Genomic DNA, 18,017 nt, shown 5'->3' with positions numbered 1-18,017 from the left:
TGAAGCCGAAGCTGCCGGTTCAGGTTAGTGAAACTTGTCTGACTGATTTAAAGCCGGTCTTACTGGCTGCTGACACAATTTGTGCGATATGTATGGATCTTTTTTTCATCACAGCCTCATTCACACAGTGTCAACGCTGTGAATGTACAGGCAGCAGCGACAGGGCTGGCTGGCAAACAAAACAAATGTGTACCGGAACATGAATTGCTTCCTCAATATTCATTTCATGTTAAAAAAAACATAGATTTTTTTTTTTTTTTTTTTTCTGATTAAACGTTTTCAGAGCTGGTTTTGCAGTTAATTATTTTTGGAATGGAGCAAAAGTGCATTAACAGTTCTATATAAAAAAATAAAAACTCATAGACGTGTGACTTCTACTACAACAACACATGCGTGTCTAATGCCGCAGATGACCTGTGCTTTTCAGAACCATAGCCACCCGTTTGGTTTAGGCTTCTATGATCTGACTCCGGGCCCTTTTTTGGAGGTACTGCTGTTTGCATAGCGTAGCCCTGAGTTACAACTTCAATAAAGGGCTTTCAGCTCTAAGCCACTGAAACAAACACAAAGTTAAAGCCCACTGGAGCCTTGCATGAATGAAGAGGCTCCAACAACCGTTCCAGAGTGAAACACATTCAGCTCCGAGGAGCAAACGAGAGGATTTTTGTGAGGATGCTTTTTTGTTTTCACAGGCCAAATGAATAAATGTGATCAGTCTAGTCAATTCTCTTTAAAGGTCACATATTATGCCTTTTCCCCAACAAGTTAACTCAGTTCCCAAACACTTACATGAAATATCTGTGACGGTCTTTGGTTAAAATAGCAAACAGAAGCTGCAGGACAGCGTCCCTCTTTTCTGTCTCAAGATATGTTTCAATACTTGATTTCAGAGCTGAGCTACGCAAACAACGCAGGATTGACTGGATGGTTTAATTTAGCAGTTTCGGGGTTGCTAATGATCCGAAACCACCAAAATATGAGCGTAGAAACGAGAAACGCTTTTATTTTTTTCATAATATGTCCCCTTTAAGAACCAACTTGTAAAGTATGTTTATGAATTAAAGGTCGCTGAGACTGTAGGGTTCAGTCACTGCTGCTCACTGCAGGGTTGCCGTAGTTACATTTGGTTGTAGCTATGGTTACCATCAACTCAGCTATCGAAGAAGCCCTACAGTGGACTGGGTTGAGTCTGGATTGTGAGGGGGGGGGCCACGGCGAGCGCTCTAACTGTAGGCAGCCGTGATGACGACAGAGAGTCGGACTACTTTCACACCTTACTGTGTGAATTCATCCGCTCAGACCAGATAGGGGCGATTGTGAATTTTAGCGAGCTCTATTTTAGTCACATCTCACTGAAATGTGTTTTACAAGCAGTTAAAAGGCAAATAAGCTCATCTTGGTTTGGCAAAAGAGAAAAACTTGAATTCAGAAGATGTCAAATTCAGTTTCCCCAGGGAAGAAGATTGTTATCTTTACTCACTGGACCAAACGCACAGTCCTTCCTCACATTCTGCTGAGGAAGTGAGCTCCTTTTTTTCTCCTCCCCATGTTTTAAAATCGAATTCTCTCAATATCATACAAAGCTCCTCTTTACGACCGTAACTTTCAAAAGCACAAATTGTAAAAGTGTAAAGCAGATCGCCAGGTTTGCGTTACAAATACATTTGCAAAGTACTTCAAAGAACAATGGGCTGGTTTGATTGCACAGTTTACAAAGATGAAGGATTTGAATACCTGGCCTGAGTTGACTATTTTATTACTTCATACTTAGTGCTTCAGGAAACGTAAATGTTGCAGCCGTTAAACTAGAGTGAGCTTCAATCAGCTGCCATTGGAAAGAATACTCTTGAAATATTTAGTAATGAAAGAAGAGAGGTACGAGAGAGGTATCCATTTTATAGAATAAAATATTTCAGTCACATCCATGCGCCGCCGTGGGCAGCTCCATTTGAGGCGCATCAGAACGACGTGTGATACGAGGCGTTGAATCTGAACCTCCTAAAATCTGACGTCAATATTGGCGGAGGACTCCCGCATTATGGTTTCATATTCTAGTCACCATAGAAAACACAATTTAGTGTTAAAATGCAATTAGTAACTTTTAAAAACACCCAAATCGGTACTCAACCTTAAAATTGCAGGTATTTCTCACCTGCAGGTGGCGTGTAGAATTTGAGTGCTTCAAGATAGAAATATGGTCCTTACAAAAATTCAACTTTTGAAATTCTTTAAATTAATTCTCAAAAGAGAATTTTTTTTTTTTTTACATCTTTGCAAGATGAGAAAAGAACGGAGGATGAGATTCAGCTGAACTGCTGATACTTTGAGAAGGTTTGTGGGAGCAGAATCTGCAAGTGCCCTCGATCATGTGTACAAACAACAACACCAGCTGATGTTTGGGGGGGGCACGACAAACTTCAACCTAAGCACAAGATTTGGTAACAAGCCTTTTCATGGGGAGTAAGAAAAAGTAAAATGAAACATTTACAGTGTGCAAAACAACACAAGGAGCAATGGACAGGCGAATACTTCACTCCTTTGGGGGAGGGGTGTCTCAGGGTGGGAGGGGCATGGTGGCATCTGAGTTTTAATATAATTGGTAAACTGTACAGGGTCCTGTATAACGCTGATGGGGGGGGGGGGGCAGTGTTTGAAGTTGGGGTTCTCCTTTGGGCTGCACTACCTGTGGACCGGCAGGTGCAGCCCATTGAGGGGCTTGAGTGGGTGGGGCAGGTGAGGCTGCAGCTCCAACTGGGCGAGCAGGGAGAAGTGGTCCGAGGGGATGTGAGGGTGGGGGCAGCCGGTGATGCTGTTGTCGATCAGCCACTGGCTGTCCAACGGCCCCACGAGGCCCAGGACGCTCATGTGGGTCTTGGAGAAGAAGATGTAGTCAATCACGCCCTGCGGAAGTGAAAACATGATGCCAGGGAGTCAGTTCTGTTCTGTGTCGTCATGGAAACAGAGTAGTCAGTAACACCTTGGATACTCGCATCCTTAGACCGATATAGTCCCTCTCTCTCCTCTGGACAAACCACTTCTCTAAATTCTCCTCTCCCTGCTCGTCCTTTTCCACGGAAGAATTAAGAACAAATAAATGTTCAATTAAAGCAGAAGTTTAAAATGTTTCTGCTCATCTAGCTTTTAGCAGAAAAGCGTCTTTCTCAATGTCGAATTTCACAAAAACACATTCATGCATGCCCCGCTTCTCAATGCCACATTCACCCATTCATACTTCCTCTCAAAGAAATGAGCTTTTGGGAGACCATAAATGAAGAAGCCATGATAGACGGATATAACTATCCATTGTTCGTCCCACTCATTCAGAAAAGACAAGAAAATGAGATTCTTTGTCACACTTGAAGGCAGCAATTAAAGAGGCCCAGAGAAAGGACAAGCAGAAGGGAAATACAAGAAAGCTCGACTTGCCACTATTTAGAAAAAACAAAAAAACAAAACTCAGACGCTGGGGAGAAAAAGGAAGTTTATCGTTTATCCACTTCAGTGTTTTTATCAAAGAGGGTGTTGCAAAGTCTCAGACCCTTAAAAGCACATTTTAGTCTCACTCAGATATTTGTAGCGCAATTTGTAGACCGCTAAAATGTTCTTGTTTGATTGTCGTCCATCGGAAGGGTTCACGTTGCATCAAACGTGAACCAAACCTTTACAAATCAGCTGACTAAAACGCCCGTGTGCAACGACTTGCTGTACCTTGAAGTCGTACGTGTAGTTGGTGTAAGGCATCAGATTGCTGTCGTAGGCGCTCTTCAGCTGGAAGCTGTGTGTGATGCTTCCGTCCGAGTTGCCGTTCTTGCCGTTGCAACTGAAATTGGTCAGACATTCATTGTAGCGAAGCTCCTTGAAGTCCTTGTGGTTCTCAGCCACGCCTCCATTGCTCAGATACTCCACCACACCTGGGTCACACACAAGGGGTCCAGTTCACCGTCAAGGTGCGCCACATAACATCCCAGTTAAATGCATTCATCGCTAAAACAAAATGGCTCCCAAATTGACTGCGAGTTTTTATCTTCTCTGATGCAAACACTCAATACTACCATGAAACATTCCTGAAATGTGAGGCGGTCCCCACCGGAGTCGGGCAGCGAGTTGAGGTCAGCGCACAGGACGATGGGGATGGAGGACGGGTCGGAGGCTGGCGAACCAGTCGCCATGGAGCCCGAGGCCCTCTCAGCGATGCTCTTTAGCTCCGACAGGAACATCATGGTCTGGATCAACTTGACGTCGGAGTACTCGGGGTCCCAGTGCATGTGGGCGTTGGCCACCAGGATCAACTGCCTCTCCTGCAGTGGCTTCATGCCTAGAACAACGTGGATTATAACATGCACAGTTACATATATGTATGGAACTCTAGGAACTACGAGGAATTGTCTTTTATAACGACTAACACGTGTTTATTGTCACAGCATGGTCGTGCGTGGCCATCATCAGGGAGTCAAACGAACTTGGGCAAAATAAATCCTGACTTTGGACTTGCTTTTGTTTGAGAAAAAAAAGTAAAAGTAAAATAAAAAATAGCTCAAAGGAAAAGAGAACGAGCCCCCCCCCCCCTGAACAAACTGCAGGCTTGTGCAGGATTCGTGGTGTGAATTCATGAGACTATTTCTGCCGCTTGTTTATTTATTTAGCAAGTTGATTGATTTTCTACTCAAACACTGATTTTTTTTGGGACACAAATTCTAGGTACAGGGCGACCTTGATCAGATGCATTCAGTTACGTCATGACTCGCTTTATTCAACTGATAAAAGTACAACTATCTTAACAAACATTAACAACATATAGCTGCCCTAAACCTGCTGGTGTCCAACAGAAACAACTTAACAGGAGGCTTTCGCTGTGTTGTGATGAGACAACATCCTGGATGGATCTGGGAAGACGAAGGACGTCGGCTCGGATAAACGGCACAAGACAAAGGTTTGTGTTCTCTGGAGCAGACGCAGATTAACTCCGTTTGTTCTTACCGCCGGAGAACATTTCCTTGTTGACTTCCAGGAGAACGGCCACCCCGATGTTGTCTTTGGTCATTACTCTGTTCAACATGACCTCTGACCCCTCAGAGTTGGCCATGGCCACCTGGTTGAACTCCACAGTGTGTTTCTGGACCAAAGTAAATCTGCAGAAACGTCCACCGATCAGAAGAAAGATCCGTGAACGAAGTTGAGGACAGAGGTCAGAGTCAAATAAACTTCCGTAGAGCTCAATCCTCATGAATACATCTCTGGAACTCACTTGTCGGTCTTGAAGAACACAGCGCAGCCATCCACGTGTTTTCTTTCCTGCTCAGAAACAAGTTTGGCGCGAGACTTTGGACAGAAGTAGCCGTCGTAGCCGCGCTCCTTTAGCGTTTCCAGAAACAGAGTGTAGTACTGCTCCGTCTCCACCTCCTGCAGATACACAGGACAAGGGATGTCAGCAAAATGACTCGAATGCACTTCCAGGTCAGTTTAGACTCTGTAGTTTGGTGGGGAAAAAACAAAACTAGAAAAGCACTCAGAGAGCGCAGACCTCCACCAAGCAGCTCATTCCCCTTCTACTTAGATTTACACCGTCCACACGGTAATCTGGATCACCACCAAAAGGTTCTAAATTTTTCTTGGTATCTTTATACACCAACCATGAAAAGTAAAAGTGAATCAGAGTGGATTCTGATTTATGAATCCATAAATGGGGTTTTAATGTTAACATGTAATAATTTTTTTCTGACCTCATTCTGGATCTGATCCAGAAGACATTTTGCGTGCTGTAATCCAAGATCTGATATTCATCCTCTCGTCAAAACTTTTATGACAAAATTCTGACAACACACTTATCAGCCCCACTGGTATTTTGGGTTTGGAACTTAGAAATAATAACAGAAGGATTGAATAGCTCCACTTGAATGAAGAAGCAAGCACTTCCTGCTCGGAATAATGTCTGACATGTTGCTTCTTCTTTGGAAACGAAGACGATCTGAAAGTTGAAAAGTAATCGAGGAAACTCAAGGAAAAATGCTTCATCCAGACGCCCCTGATTTACCTGCAGGCTGATGATGTCAGCATCGCAACTGGTGATATCCTCCATGATCCCTTTCTTGCGGTACTCCCAGTTGAGAGCCCAGGACGGGCAGTAGCCGTAGAGCTGTCGCGTGGCGTACTTGTCACACAACACGTTGTAACACATGACGGTGAACACGGCTGCAAAAGAGGAGGGCGAGCAGATGTGAGCGAGGATGAAAAACAACGTCACTGACGAGAAGTCTGGTTTTAGTTTCATCACTCTGGTTTCTTCTGCCCATGAATCTGAAACGGAGTTAAAACGTTTGAACAAACGGACGACGGAAACACCGTTTGTACTTTGGCTGGAACGAGATGTGAATCCGTTCTCGTGTCTTGATGTCTACGGTATGAAAGGACTAAAAGAAATTGAAAGTTTGTTCAGGAAACTTCTTTTTTTTTGACTCGTAAGTAATTCTGGCTGTGTTCAAACAGACATGTTGGATGGATCCTGCGACAAAGACACAACAGCCTTTTTTTTTTTTTTTACCAAGTTTAGAATTACAAAGATTTTACTTGTCTACATGATGATGTGCAACAGTTCAATAAAAAGAAATATAAAGACAACGCTAATGAAATCTAACCTTATTTAATAACACTTAAATAATTTGACCCAGACATACAACAATTATCTTTAACGTTTTCAAGCAGAAGATGTTTGACCCCGATGACCTTACCTGTTGGAATCATTTGGTCCCGCTCTTTCAGAGTGATCCAAGGCCTTTGGGGGAGCTGCTCTGGGTGCACTGCAAACAGGGCGGGGGGGGGGGAATTAGCAACAAGCGCTCAGGTAGCTGGGAAGAACACAATAGTATATACATGCTATGAATAGCAGCTGCTGGCTCCATATCCATGAGTTCTAATCAGCTCAGGCGTGGTAAGGTGAAGTAGCCCGGACATTCACCTGCTAGATTGTCGAGCATGTAGTTCAAAAGCTTTCTGGTTCCGTCTGGCTCCTGGTACAGATTGAGGATGTCTGGAGATAAAGGGTTTCCTGCAAAATAACTATTTATTATTAGGTCACTTTCATGCACAAATGATCACTTGCATTTGGCAGAGAGTGGCAAGATAAACCTGTCAGACCTTCATTAACACCGTAGATAGAAATCTGTGGTCAAAGACAAAACGCACCTTTCAGGCCCAAGGTTTGTAACTGGAAAAGCCGCCCAAGTTCGTAAGGCAGAACTCGTAAAAGATTGTTGTTTAAAAGCAATTCCCTGTAAGAAACGGCACAACAGTGTCAGTATTCTCATGCCTTTCTTCACTTTCACAAAATGTGCATCAGAAAAGTGGAACATTTCCTGTTGCTGACATATTGTTACTCATGTCAAACATGTCACCTCCGATTCTATTTGTCTTTCAGTTAAGAGCCAAGTGAAGTTTCTATTCCGCTGATCACTATTTTTCCTTCCATTTTCAAATAAACGAGGAAAGCACAGCTGATGAAAAATGCGTTAGTGAAAACAGGTCCATGCCTGAAATCCCTAGAGGTACCTCAGGACCGACCCACGCTACCTGAGAGAGACCATGTTGCCCAGTTCAGCGGGCAGGCTGCGGAGCTTATTGGACGAAAGGTTCAGGAAGACCAGGTGGGGCAGCTTGGAGATATCCGGCGGGATGCGGTTTAGATTGTTGTCGTTGATGTGCAGCGCTGTCAGGTGGGTGAGTGTCCATAATGAGCTGCTCAGACTCCTCACCCGTCCTGCACGCAAACAAACGAGGGTGAAACAGATGGTCCCTAAAACAATGTGGCTTTCAGATGTTAAGCAAAACGCAGCCTAAGTTAGCAATATAGATTCATTTTACATTTTGCAACAAACATTAATTTCCTTTCAAACATTGCACCTTTTTCAAGTCAATCAAGCGTGGAAGTCCGTTTTTAAAACAACATCATTCTTTTTGGAGTGGAAAAACAACATTTAGATCATCGTATGACTTTAAAAACAAACTGAAAGAATTCAGAACTGTGACTTTAATCGTTAAAAAACAGGAAAACATTTTTTGATTTAATAGAGGACTTAAAAATGACAAAACAACCCCATAAGACTGGATGAAAAGTGATAATTACATTTACAAAATGTTTTTTTATGTAGCAAATCTCAATCTCACACAAAAAATTAAAATTAAACACCTGAGTGTGTATTGATCCTTCACTTTTAACCATCCTGAGATAGCATGTCAATTGTCAACTATTACGATTTTTTTTTTCTAGTTTTACTTGCAGTTTTGGGACAGAAATCAAATTACGTGAGTTACATATTTTGCTTGCTTCAACAAAACGAGTTTTTGCAGCTTTTCAAGAGGGCAATAATATGATTATTTACAAAGTTCATCTTCGGTATAATTTCTTCATTAATCCGCATTTTTTTTTAGAAGAAATCCATGCAGATACAGGGAGGATATGTAGGGGACCCCCCCCCCCCAGTTTGAATCTGAACCACGCCACCCCCATGTCACTCAATCTTTTTCTTTATGTAGGAGTTTTGAATCCAGACAGCAGCTTAGCTGTTTTTCCACTTCCATCTATTTATTTACGACTGAGCTTCAAGGCCTCCGTTGGGAAGTTTCCATTGGAGCAGATCAAGAAGGGCAAGTTGGACTGACCAGATATCTCAAGCTCGGCCCAGTAAGACTTCTTTCCATTGGCCGCCTCCTCTGCTGACATGATGGTGTAACATCTACGGGGATCTGGAGGATCATATTTTTCCTTTGGCATACCTGTTAATCTGAAAAACAAAGCAATAACAGAAAGATTTTAATTGAAATTAGCAATGATTACCAATTTTTGTACTGTTGTGAAAAGACCACATCCTCTATCATGGCAGAATGACAGATATACGCAAATTTACGCTATTTCAAAGCATATGACATTTCACTGAATTCTGTCCAGCGTTTATGAGGAGACAGACTCGTCTTAGACCTCAGTATCAAGTACCCAGGATGAACAGTACAGAGGGAAGGAGAATGTGGAAAGGAAGTGAAGAATGTCATTCCCACTTTTGAGCTCATTTGTCAGACACCGAGATTATTTGCTGGAAAGCAGCCTTCATGCACCAAAATGTTAAGCATCACTCCTTTTTTTTTTTTTTTTTTTAAGCAGGAGAAGGTTTCATGTTATTTAAACTCCTTTGAAGTCAGCCTGATGCTAATGCATGGGTAGGATTCATGTACTGTAAAATAAATGTGCAATTTGGCATGATTTGTTATGATCAAGGGGCAGCCCGGTGGCGCAGTGGTAAGCGCTGTTGCCTCACAGCAAGGAGGTCGCGGGGTCCGAATCGGACTTGTGGCCTTTCTGTGAGTTTGCACGCGTCTGTCTCCGGCTTCCTCCCAAACATGCTTAGGTGGATGGGGTGACGCTAAATTGCCCGTGTGAGTGTGTGTGTTGCTGATTGTCTGTCTCTGTGTTGCCCTGCGACAAACTGGCGGCTTGTCCAGGGTGTCCCCCGCCTCTCACCCATGAGCTGCTGAGATGGGCTCCAGCTTGGCCCGCGACCCGATAACGGACAAAGCGGTTGGAGAATGAATGGATGAATGTTATGATCAACTGACCTCTGATGTATATGATCAGAATAGAGTGGAAAAGGAAATAGCACAGGGTGCATGATATCAGATTGGAGACTACAAACGTTTGAAGACTGATATAACCTGTTTACACACGACTGGATCACTACGCCTGAGTACCGGCACTACTTGAGCTAAACGCCGTTTTCATTTGAATCATACGCAACCTGACAGCCATCATACTGAAGCTGTAGTTACTTTTATCACGAGGCCGGGCTGTTGTTAACATTGTTTCCAGAGGCGACCACTGATAATAAACATGACAAACACTACATTCGTTGTTTGGCAACTAGAAGACTAATTATTTCAACAGGCAGGCGTTTTGTTGATGGAAAACATGCAGAGATTGCAGCTGCGCCAACAGCTGAGGGTCCAAACATAGCTCTGTCAGAAGTGACAAGCACCTACGGATGGGCCCATCCAGGTCAGACTCGACCCAACGACCACCCGCCGTCACGCGCGGCTAAAGAGGTAAACACGTCATCTCGAGACTCATATCTACACATTTCAAAGAGTCAAAGCTATTTAAAAAAAAATGCTCGGAACAGACGCCGAGCAAGTTAAGCTCCCTGCGAGCTAGAAGCACCGCGCTGGATTTGTTTGGCTAACCCGCTGCAAAGCGCACGTCGCCCGCGCTCAGCGAGGCGGACTGCGGGGCAGACCGAGTTCAACGCATTTAACGATGACGTTCTCCACGGGACGGTGTGGATAACGCGCGCAAAGTCCGCGTTTACGTTACCTTCATTCGGGGGCGGGAGAAGACGATCTATGAGGGGAATCGGTGGAGACATGCAGACACGGTGGTTGAACTCGCGTAGACCCCGAACGTCTCGGAAACAGGAGGAAGAACAACAAACGCGGCTTCCGCTAGTACCCGCCCCGCGCGCACACGCCGTCTGCGTTTGGCACGCGCCTTTTCATTTATTTATTAAATATAGTTTTAACGCATTTCAGGTACATTATTTGAAAAAGCTCGATTGTGAATACAGCATTTTCTGTATTAGTTTACTAAACTTAATTTAAATCTTAATTTAACGATACATAATAAAAAGTAGGATAATGAGAACGTTCCATTCTATCAATGTGAATAAATATTTATGCAAAAATCAAAAGCATACCGAATTTGAATCCAGATTCTGATAATTGAATTTACTAATGTAATGCTTATATCGATTTGTATCATATCCAAATAAACGAACTAATTGCAAAATTACATGTTTTGAATGGAGCGAAGGTTTTATTTCTAAGCGGAACTCCTCAAGACGCATCGTTGTTTCCACACGGGCCAACGACATTCCCCAGTTATGGCGACATGCACGCGGACAGTGTGGAAAGGTCAGCTGTTTATCTGTCATATATTATTTTATTCTAATTAACAGCATAATAACAGTTCGTGTATTTAAACGATACGTTCGCCGAGTCATCCAGATGACGGGTTTGGTTTCACGTGTCCGCTCATTCCAGGAGCAAACTGTTAGCTTCACTGTTAGCTTCACTGCTAGCTTTAGCCCCATGAGAGGCACCAATGCATTAAATATTACCTTTACTTTGTGTGTGTAATAATTGAACACATGTAGCAACAGCAGCACTTAGCATGACATCTAAATAATCGTGCTTTGCTGTTTTATTTTATTACTGACGTAATTGTTAGGGCTATTTCTAATTAAGTTTAGTTTTAAATTATTTAAAAATATATATATATTTGTAGATGGTGCAGAAAATAAATATTTGGTCAACAGCAAAAGTTAAACTCAATACTTTGTAGTGTAACCTCGGTCGGCAATGACGGAGGTCAAATATAGTTCTTGACCCGGTTTCCACACTGTAGCCTGTCTTTGGACCCGCTCTTCCATCCAGAGCTTCTCTGGAGCTGTGAAGTTTCGGGGCTGTCGCCAGGCAACGCAGACTTTCAACTCCCTCCATAGATCTTTTTGTTGTATGAGGTCTGTAGCCTGGCTGTAGGTCTGTAGCCCCCCCCCCGGACCTCGCCATACTTCTTACACCACTCCTTCGTTCTCCAGGCGGTGATAGACCTTGGAATGATTGATTTCAGGCTCAGGATTCGTTTGTTTTTTTGCAGGCTTGATGGAGACTCATGCTCTCCGGTTCTTAACTAGGCTTTTTTTTGCTTTCTTAGTCTTGGCAGGATGTCAGAGGCAGCTCCTGAGAGCAGGCGGATCTGTCTACGCAGCCGCCTCGCAGAACGCACCAAGGAGCCTGCCTGGCAGGACATTTGCTTCCGTCAGGTGAGTTCAAGACCTTGTGTTTACTTTAACGTGCTCCACCCAAAGACGCTTCTGTGGCTTTAAAAATTATCTTTGGAAGCCGTTTCACCTGTCGGACGTTTTGCACTATTAGCTGATGGACTGTGCGCTGGAGTGTTTATCTTCATGTAAGATGTACAGTAACGATTAAGAGAAGACAGAAATAGGCCTGTTTACAAATATATTTATGTCTCCTCTCTCTCTCTTTTTTTTTTTTTTTGTCAGACCAGTGAAAAAAGTCAAGAAAAGGGAACAAAAGGAAGAGAAGAAAGAAAAAAGGGTCATTAATAATAAAGACAGAGACGAGCCCTACGGCAAGACGCCTCGGGCGCCTGTGGATGATGTGTACATTTTGAAGTATTACGCCAGGACTATCTACGACGCGGAGGAAGCCATCGATATGCTGAAAGGCTTTCCAGTTTTGGACTTTACTCCCCCTGATCAACCACTTTACATAGATCTGAGGCTTGATATGAAACTGGAGAAAAAGGTAATGGACGTTGGGGGGGGGGGGGGGGGGAACATAACACAAAGCTAAGTTTCTAAAGCTACGCAACGATTTAACAATCAGCTGTGAATGAGCAGACTCGGCTGCTCCTGGAATCCCTCGGGTTGGCTCAGATTTAGCGTCCGTTAATGTGATTAATACCACAATCATGACACTGTAATAAATTCTTCATCGTATTCATTAGAATGGTTCTCATTAGCCTTCATTTGGGGCTTGCGTTTATTTTATGACATTGATCATCTCTCTCCAGAGCAAGTCTTTGCGTGCGTGTGGATGTTTCCGTTTTTAATCTGGCAAATGTTTCTGCTACGTAATAAATTATAAATAGTGGACAGTTAGAAAACATTTATATTTTCAGATTAAAATCTTTCAAGCCTCATTGCATCAATCAGTAGAGACAAGTTAGAATGTAACACGCATGCGCTACAGATGAAGCCTTGCATCGATATTGCCCTGGAAAACCTTTTTTTGCAGAACAAGTCTCGGAGCCAGACACTGTAATGTGTGTCTGTAGGCTCTCAAAAGAAAACGTTGTTGTCGACTTGGACCCTTCTCTGCTCTTCTGATTTCTCATACCTCTCAAATCATTGATTTACAGTCCAGTCTGTGTTATAATGTTGTCTATGTGGATTTGACTTGATGTTGTCACAGACTTGTGAGTCTCAGACCGGCTGTTACAGTCAGGCTTCACACCTCAGTGATATTTACTGCATCAGCCTTTTGCAACATGAGCAATTTTGGTTAAGCAGCAAAAACGTTGAGGCGCTGAGGAATAAATACCTCATGAGTTTGTTTCCACATCACAGGACTGTTGAGTTGCTGTGAAGTCCAGACAGTCCACGTGAGGCTCGACAGCCCCACGCTCATCTGTTTCTGCTCTGCCGTGCAGAACCGTATGGTCTTATGCATAATTAGTTAAGCGCTCTCCAGCGATATAAAAAAATGTATGCAGAAAAAAAACCCTGAATTATCTAAGCTTAGTCTGTGATTGTCACCCCTCCTCATTCCCCTGTCCTCTAAGTAGTTGTTGAAAAGCAAATACTTGAATCCGTTTTCTCCTTCCAGAAAAAAGTGGAGCCCTTCATCAGCACACTGCTGCTGCCGCACCCCTTCAGGACGGAGACGAATACAGTCGTCGTTTTTACTGAGGTGAAAACCTTTTTACGTCTTCTCCTGCAGCCTCTGTGTGTAGATCTTAATTTCATGGTTGATGGGCTGCTCTGCTGTTGATGAATTGCTTTAATATTGTTTGGGCGCGATTCCCATGTGAAGCAGCACCTTTTATTTGCCACCCCATTTGTCTGTAATGAAAGGACTCGTGCAGCAACTCTTTAGATCCCAGGAAGCTTCAAGCAGGGTTTGAATAATAATCCTGTCAAGCACCGACGGCTGCGGTTTATAACTTAGAGTTGCACGCTAACGACCGTAATGAACACCACTGATAATGAATGACGCCAGTGGGCTCTGACACTCGTGCACACACCCAGATCAGATTGGAATTGATGCGCCTCTGTTTTTCCTCACAGGATGCCAATCAGGCTAAGTTTGCCCTGGAGAATGGAGCGGTGTTCGCTGGAGGAGAAGAGCTCGTAGAGAAGGTGAGTTGGTTTCTGTTCTTTTTTTTTTTTTCAGTTTAATTATTCGTATAAGCTAAGTTGAAAATGGTTATTCTGATATATTGATAATGGAAACATGTAAATATTGTGATATTGATGTCCTGTTTTCTTTTGTCGTTTCATTTTGGGTTCCAGCTCTGTGTAAAGTCCACACGGTGACACCTCTGAGCTGTGCGATCAAACGGCCACAGTGTGCATGCTCCTGGTTGTAATGCCTTGATTTAATCCTCGTCTCCACCAGGCTGAGGATGGATAGCGCCCCTGCCGATACTGACAGATTAATGCGGCTGCTGCTCTGCAGACTTGCTGCTTTTGTTATTTTAACAAAGTGTAAGGAATCATTCTGGTTGTCTCTGAGGCAGAAGGAAAGATTATTTGTTCGGTTTTCTTGTCTGGATTGAACCAGTAAATCAATTCTTTCATTTGTCCCCAAAGAGCACAACACTGAAACACAAACAAATCATAATGATTATCCGTCCATCCGTTTGTCCGTCCATCCATCCATCCATCCATCTTCCACTGCTCATCCCTGAGCCCATAAATTCTGTCCATAAAGATTAGGAGCTGAACCGGTGATAAAGGGAGGCCCTGCCAGAGTCCAACATGCGCCTGGAACAGGCTTACTGCCAGCAATGAGAACTAAGCTCTGACTTCAGTCATACAGGGAATATAACAGGATATATCTGTGTATATATATATATGTGTGTGTATATATCTTTGTACTTTACAGCACTTTGGGCGAGGTGACTCCAGACCTTCTGCAGTTTATGCCACAGATCGAATGCAGCGAGTTAGCTCCACCCTAATAAGATGTTATTCCCCTCCAGATCTTAGATGACGACATTTCAGCTGATTACTACGTCGCGGTGCCAGAAGTTTTGCCGAAGATTTTTCCACTTAAAAACAAGCTGAGGAAGAAGTTTCCAAAAAACAGCAGAGGTAAGCCGAGGCTCGAAACAGCCTATCCACCCCGGTGTGTCTTCTCAAATCAAAGCTTGACTCGCATCCTGCTTTCATTTACAAACTCTCTGCTCTTGATCACGTCTTTTTTTCTATTGTAACAAACCCTTTCTTGCTACTCGTGTTGTGTTTCTTCCATTTGTTACGTGTAAAGTCATGACTACGGAGGAAAAAATGTGACGGTTTCTTTTCACTGTCTTGCTCTGTCCGCTCAGGCTCCGTCGGCATCCACATTCTCAAGATGCTGGACCTGTTTAAAACGTGCCACGTGTTCACGGTGGACAGCGAATGCTATGTCCGAACCCAGATAGCCACGGTACGTTTCAGTGTCTCGACTGTAGCTGTATAAATTCAAGTAGGAGAATCAAGCAGCAGCTCACAGAAATAGAAATGGTAAATGTCGTGTAAAATAACAGAAGTGCTATTTTATCTGGTATTATTTCCTCTCCGCAGCTCAACATGCCCAAAGAACACATCCTTGCCAACATGAAAACTATCCTGGCTGATGTTTGCTCCCACAGACCAGCTAATTTGGGTACGTTGACCAAAGCCAGCCAGTCAATCTAAAACACATCAGCGCTACTTCTGTCAGCAGCTGATCATCATCATCATCATCATCATCATCATTCATCAATCTGCATTCACACTGTATGACCGCCCTAAAGAAAAGGGCAACGGAACGTTCACTTTGATGCATCACACAGATGATGCATGTCTTCTAACTGATTTGTGTTATGCATAAGAATGAATAGAAACGAATGGTAGAAAAAAAAAAGATGTATGATTCGCCGTAGGAAAGTGAAAGTAAAACTTTAACTTCAAGCACTGACCCCAGATGCGCTCCCCGAGGCGGTGGGTGAGTGAGAAACGCAGCCTTTTCACTCACTCGGAGTTAATTTAGTTGATCTTCTGTGCAATCGGTTCACTTTCAGTTTGATAATAAGACGCAGAGTGCAATCCTGCGACTAACGGACCGTCATTCGGAGCGGCTAAATACAATGTCATTAAGAATAACCCCTCTGAAATCAACTGCTGCGCTCTCAGAAATGTTGATGAGGAAACTTTGTGGCCTGGAACTCTGCATTTTCTCATTTGTCTCGGATCTCTCTTTCGAAGACCATTTTCCTTTACTGGCGATCTCGGACGTGAATAACTGCTGCAAAAAAAACTTTCATAAGAAAATATCATATATATATATATATCTTTGAAAATGTCAAGGCTTAAAGTTCAGTGTTCTCCAGCAGCAGAGTGAAGCTTCCCACTCAGTCCTCCAGCCCAGCTCAGTTTGAAAGCACGCAGCAGTTCACTCCCCGACGAGAGGGTGCACAAGGCATTTGGCCAGAACTGAATTACAGAAGAACCAAAACATTTAAATATTTACAGATAAATAGAATTAGCTGCATGAATAGCTGAGGAGTTTTCTTCATTTACATGAATGTTTCCTAAAGAGTCATTTGGACAGAAGGTTATGGTGGCAGCGTGGGCTGAAACCAGACGATACTTAGTGGATGGAGGCTTAAACCTGAGAAAAGAGCGCAGAAATTCAGCATGCGTGGGTGAGGAATAGAAAAAAAACAAAACCCAGAGGGGCTTGTGAGCATTATTCATGAGGAAGGCACAACCAAATACGGAAAAATAAAGAACTGAATGCAAGAAATGCGTGAGTGCCGAAATAAGTATTCATAAACAAGTAGATTTTAGAGGAAAGTCGAATACTGCAGGGAATCTGCTCATTTCTGAATAACAAGACATGCGGAGGACGAGTGGGTGACAGAAGGCAGCTGTTTAGCATCGTCTGATGTTCTGATGTTATCCTTGTTATTCAGGGGATCAAACATTTTTTTTTGTGGTATCAACTAACCTTACATTTTATGCCTTTTTTGTCCTCATATCGGTCTCATACACGTGTTTTTTTCTTTTTTTTTTGTCGTCTCATCATTCCTGTCTTATAGGATCAACATTGCGTGTCTTTAGAGATGTCAAAAATGCATTTTGATATCGCACCTCACATCTGTACAAGCTCTCAACGATGGCGTCTTGTTCTGCTCCTCTGCCTCCCTTCAGGGCCTTTCGTCGAGCGGGCGATCGTCTCCAGTCAAGCCAGTGAAGCTCTGTGGTTTAAGACCGACAACCTTTTACCAAAACCAGCAGAGGAGTGACCCGTGTCGGGTTGTAAATACGCACTTCATTGAATAAAGTATTTGTTCTGGGTGTGACCACTGAATATGTGAAACATGGGTTAAACATTCCCAGGAGGGTTAAAGGAAGACGAGACGCATCTGACTTTTATTGATAATGTTCCATTAATCGTTTGACATGAATTGTTTTTGTGGATATGCGGAGGACATTAAAAGATGTCGCTGAGCTTTCTGTTTACTTGATTTCCATCATTCTTGTAATGATGCAATGATGTAATTTGCCTTCAAGCACAATTTGAGTGGCAGCCCATATTTAACCCGCAGGATTTAACGTGATGTCGGTTCACCCTTTGCAGCTTCGGCAGCGTCCATTCTAGGAAGGCTCTCCACAAAGTCTGAGGGTGTTTATGGGAATTGACCATTTTCCCAGAAGGGTATTTGTGAGGTAAGACACTGACGTTTGGATGAGAAGACCTTTCTTGTGGTCTCCACTCTGATTAATCAGTCCAGTCAAGTTCTTCAACACCAAACTCGCTCATGCATGTCTTTATGGACTTTGCTTTGTGCAATGGGGCAGTCATGTTGGAACAGGAAGGCGCGTGAAAAGTCTCGGGAGTGCTGAAGCATTAAGAGTCCCTTTCATTGGAACTAAGGGTCTGATCCGAAAACAACCCAGTACGCCACGCTGATCTGAAGATGACATGAAGTCTGGAGGTCCGTAGCTGCTGACTGCAGAAGGTTGGCGCCGATATGCGCTGGCTGACCCCGCTGTGATTTCCCATCGCCGACCACTTTGTGGCTGAGTTGCTCTCGTTCTCAGTCGCTTCCACCTTGTTGTACTACTGACAGTTGATTGTGCAATATTTAGTAGTATTACACAGTATCTTATCACATGGACGTGATTGGAACATTCAGAGAT

General features: G+C 43.4%; 2 protein-coding genes across 2 annotated transcripts; one reads left to right on the top strand and one right to left on the bottom strand.

Moving 5' to 3' along the window:
• Positions 1-1,876: 1,876 nt before the first annotated feature.
• Positions 1,877-10,446, bottom strand: cnot6l (CCR4-NOT transcription complex, subunit 6-like). Its single transcript, XM_068760741.1, has 12 exons — positions 10,352-10,446; positions 8,653-8,774; positions 7,564-7,750; positions 7,180-7,265; positions 6,953-7,042; positions 6,726-6,794; positions 6,032-6,189; positions 5,246-5,400; positions 4,978-5,129; positions 4,088-4,315; positions 3,709-3,911; positions 1,877-2,901 (listed from the first exon to the last, which is right to left on the bottom strand). The coding sequence occupies exons 2-12, from the start codon at positions 8,762-8,764 to the stop codon at positions 2,680-2,682; spliced, it is 1,662 nt and encodes a 553-aa protein (XP_068616842.1). The 5' UTR covers positions 8,765-8,774; positions 10,352-10,446; the 3' UTR covers positions 1,877-2,679.
• A 459-nt stretch (positions 10,447-10,905) lies between these two features.
• mrpl1 (mitochondrial ribosomal protein L1) lies at positions 10,906-17,315 on the top strand. The gene is made up of 9 exons (XM_068738592.1): positions 10,906-10,947; positions 11,750-11,858; positions 12,102-12,366; positions 13,450-13,533; positions 13,911-13,982; positions 14,828-14,939; positions 15,176-15,276; positions 15,414-15,495; positions 17,025-17,315. The coding sequence occupies exons 1-9, from the start codon at positions 10,917-10,919 to the stop codon at positions 17,117-17,119; spliced, it is 951 nt and encodes a 316-aa protein (XP_068594693.1). The 5' UTR covers positions 10,906-10,916; the 3' UTR covers positions 17,120-17,315.
• Positions 17,316-18,017: the final 702 nt, after the last annotated feature.

This window comes from Brachionichthys hirsutus, chromosome 4, assembly GCF_040956055.1.
Source record: "Brachionichthys hirsutus isolate HB-005 chromosome 4, CSIRO-AGI_Bhir_v1, whole genome shotgun sequence".
Taxonomy (NCBI): Eukaryota; Metazoa; Chordata; class Actinopteri; order Lophiiformes; family Brachionichthyidae; genus Brachionichthys; species Brachionichthys hirsutus.
Note: the sequence above shows the minus strand (reverse complement) of the source record. Positions and strands in the feature narration are given on the sequence as shown.